Below are 2,927 nucleotides of genomic sequence, written 5' to 3'. Positions count from 1 at the left end.
TGTAACAATTTTGCGTATAAAACTGTGTATATAGTATGTATACAAATTCTAAAGGTTACAAATACCATTGTTAACCATCAGCTGTTTGCTATTTAAAACCATTACAAAATTCTTTATGGTGTGTATTGGCCTTATTCCAGTATAGAACCAGAGTTGTGTTGTAGTTTACAATCCATTCAAATTTCTGTCATGATCGTTTTTTTAAGCGGGGTAATAACTTAAGGGAAAGAGCGCCCTCGTCTGGGTATGTAATGAATTTATTTACTGTAGACATTTCACATTTTTAAGTAATGAAGAGATATTTGCGTTGAAAAAGGTTTATTCCAGTTTCAGAGAACCAAACACCACTTTCTTTGCCCTTTTTTTCACTTAGTTGATGCAATCTTATTTATGTTACTCTCACATCTAATAACGTTTTTTGCACTTTTCATTTAGTTGATACAGTCTTTATTTATGTTACACTGACATCTAATAGCATTTATGTCACTCTCTCTTTCTCTTTAAGGTTATTATTTAACTGGTGTCACATTGTTAAATCACTTATGTGGAAAATGCATCTCATAATAGTACAACAATCGTACGTACATTTCAAAATTAACTTTCAGTACAATGCCCTTTTATCTGTGTACAATAGTTTACTCTCTTAAGAATACATGTACAGTATGTAGGTATAAATATAGGAATATTTAGCATACAAGATTTTCATAATATACATCTATTTACACATTCACATTAATAATCGGCTACATATCCGTATTAAAGTAAATTATTGCACGTCTCCCACAATATAGCTAAAGCTAAAAATCTTCAAGTATGACAATGTCCTCCTGTGCAAACAGCGCCCCGAACACACTGAGGACAAAAATTATGACTTCCAAAAAGAATTTATTGGTCCTCCAGGATAACATGGTTTAGGCTCTCCGAGTTAGTTCTCTTGTCCTCTTGTTGTTTTTTCGTGTCCTCCTCTGTCATCGGTTGGCAGGTAGTGTAGGAGCTGGTAGTGTCCTCGGTTGTTCCCTCATTCCTCCAGCAGAGGACGCATCTGTGCTGCACAAGAGATACAGTGTCAAGTCCCAAAAGCTCCATTAGAATGACAAGAATGCTAAACACATGCACTGAGCATTGACCACCAATTTCCTGTCGCACTGCCAATTAGACCCAAACAATGCTTTAAAAAATCATTTTCCCCAAATGACGGGGAGAACTCCATATCCCACAAGCATCAATTCTCTCTAAGCGACCTGAATCTTTCTCTGGCCAATCCATCAGGCACAGGATAGAGAGGAGAACGATCCAGTTGCTTGTACTTGTTGTTTCAACACCTTTGTGCCTGAGGAGAGTACACTAATGTTCAGACGTTTCAGAAGTATTTCACTGAGTAAACAGAGCCGATGTAAAGCAAAGGCTCTGGACAAACCACATAAGTGCATCTGAGATGTCTGTTAGGTCCCTTTTTGGATGCCTCGCCTTTTGAGGGTTTGGAGCCAGGCCAGCTTCAGATGGACTCCATCGAACATTAGTGCAGGGTGGGCCGGTGGGAGCGACCGCCTTCGTCGACGACCGTAGCCTTTCGAGCCGATCTTATCAGGGGGGGCACTGTTTGTCTTGGTGCGCAGGATGTTCAACAGGTGGGCGAGCTCGTGCACCGAGCAGGTGGCCAGGTTACAGCCCGCTCTTTCGATTCTTTTCACTGAGTAGGCTGGTTCTGTCCTCTTTGCCCTTAAACTCCTGGAGAAAAATAAAAACACATTCATTTCAATTTTCCCTTTCTTTGGATTACTCTGGTACGTGGGGGTCTGTAGTCATTGAGCTTGTTTGATCGATTTATTTGAGCCGTTTCATGATTGTGACACACTTTGCTCACCTGTGCTGTGGTTCGTATGATTCTGTACCGCCGTTGTCCTGTTCGGAGGGCGGAGCCGTTGAGTCACCCTCACTTCCAACATCTCTCCACACCTCACCCTGAAGCCAGTCACTGAGCCTATAAGGCGACAAGAGAACGCGATTGGTTTACATCAGTTTGAGAGTTTTGAATGAGTTTTAGAGGGAAGAAAAGTCAATCATGAGCTTACCTTCTTAAATCCTCTGCATTTAGAGGGGTGGCACTCGTGATTTTTGGTAGAAGTGTAGTCAACACACAACATAAGAAAGCACTCTGAAGCACTGAGTTCATTGTAAAGGAAACCTGTGGAAGAAAGATTGAAGATGTTTTTAACCATATAAAGTATGCGCTAACTCCAAAAATGGCTCCAAAAACAAGGATATTAATGTTCCGGCTTGACTCCACACTGGTCACTTATTGATTTTTTAAGTAAGACACAGGTTAAACAATTTGCTCGAGCATGTAGTCCAATAGCTTGTCTCATCATTGTAGAGAGCTCGTAGAAACAAGTGCACACTTGGTGCTGCTTTACGGGGGGTGCATCAGGACTGCTCTTCCTCAAAGTGATACAGACTAGCCAGAAAGTTCTACCTATCCATGTTTTAACCTTGACCTTTGGGGTTACACAAAAAATGAGCTTCAGTTAAGAGCATTTAAAAAAAACATACCTGATCAAATCTGAGAAATGATGAAGTCCGTAATTTTAAGTATGTCCGAACGTTCGAATCTCAGCTGGTTAAGGACGAGTATTCAGCTGTGACACTTCTAATGGTCTGAGTTTCACAGAAAAACCTGAGTGCTTTATATACTTTACAGGGGGTGGGAGGGGCCGGGAGTTGTCTTGAGTGATAGCAGCCACATCCCTGTTCTAAACTAGCCAACAAGTTTACGTGTCCTGTCTTAAAAGGATGGAGTAAAATCCCTTCGAGAAATGATTACTTCTGCATTCCTGTAATATCATTTTTAATGAGATGACACCATTTGTTTTGCTTTCTGATCATTTTCATATCTTCTGTATTTCTATTTTTATAGGGTCAGAGAGGTT

The 2,927-nt window shown here is 40.5% G+C and overlaps 1 protein-coding gene across 1 annotated transcript; it reads right to left on the bottom strand.

Moving 5' to 3' along the window:
* Positions 1-285: 285 nt before the first annotated feature.
* Positions 286-2,657, bottom strand: admb (adrenomedullin b). The gene is made up of 5 exons (XM_057348394.1): positions 2,551-2,657; positions 2,073-2,185; positions 1,865-1,981; positions 1,468-1,728; positions 286-1,042 (listed from the first exon to the last, which is right to left on the bottom strand). Exons 2-5 carry the CDS (start codon positions 2,171-2,173, stop codon positions 886-888), a joined length of 636 nt encoding a protein of 211 aa, XP_057204377.1. The 5' UTR covers positions 2,174-2,185; positions 2,551-2,657; the 3' UTR covers positions 286-885.
* Positions 2,658-2,927: the final 270 nt, after the last annotated feature.

The sequence above is a fragment of the Triplophysa rosa genome, linkage group LG12, assembly GCF_024868665.1.
Source record: "Triplophysa rosa linkage group LG12, Trosa_1v2, whole genome shotgun sequence".
NCBI lineage: Eukaryota > Metazoa > Chordata > Actinopteri > Cypriniformes > Nemacheilidae > Triplophysa > Triplophysa rosa.
Note: the sequence above shows the minus strand (reverse complement) of the source record. Positions and strands in the feature narration are given on the sequence as shown.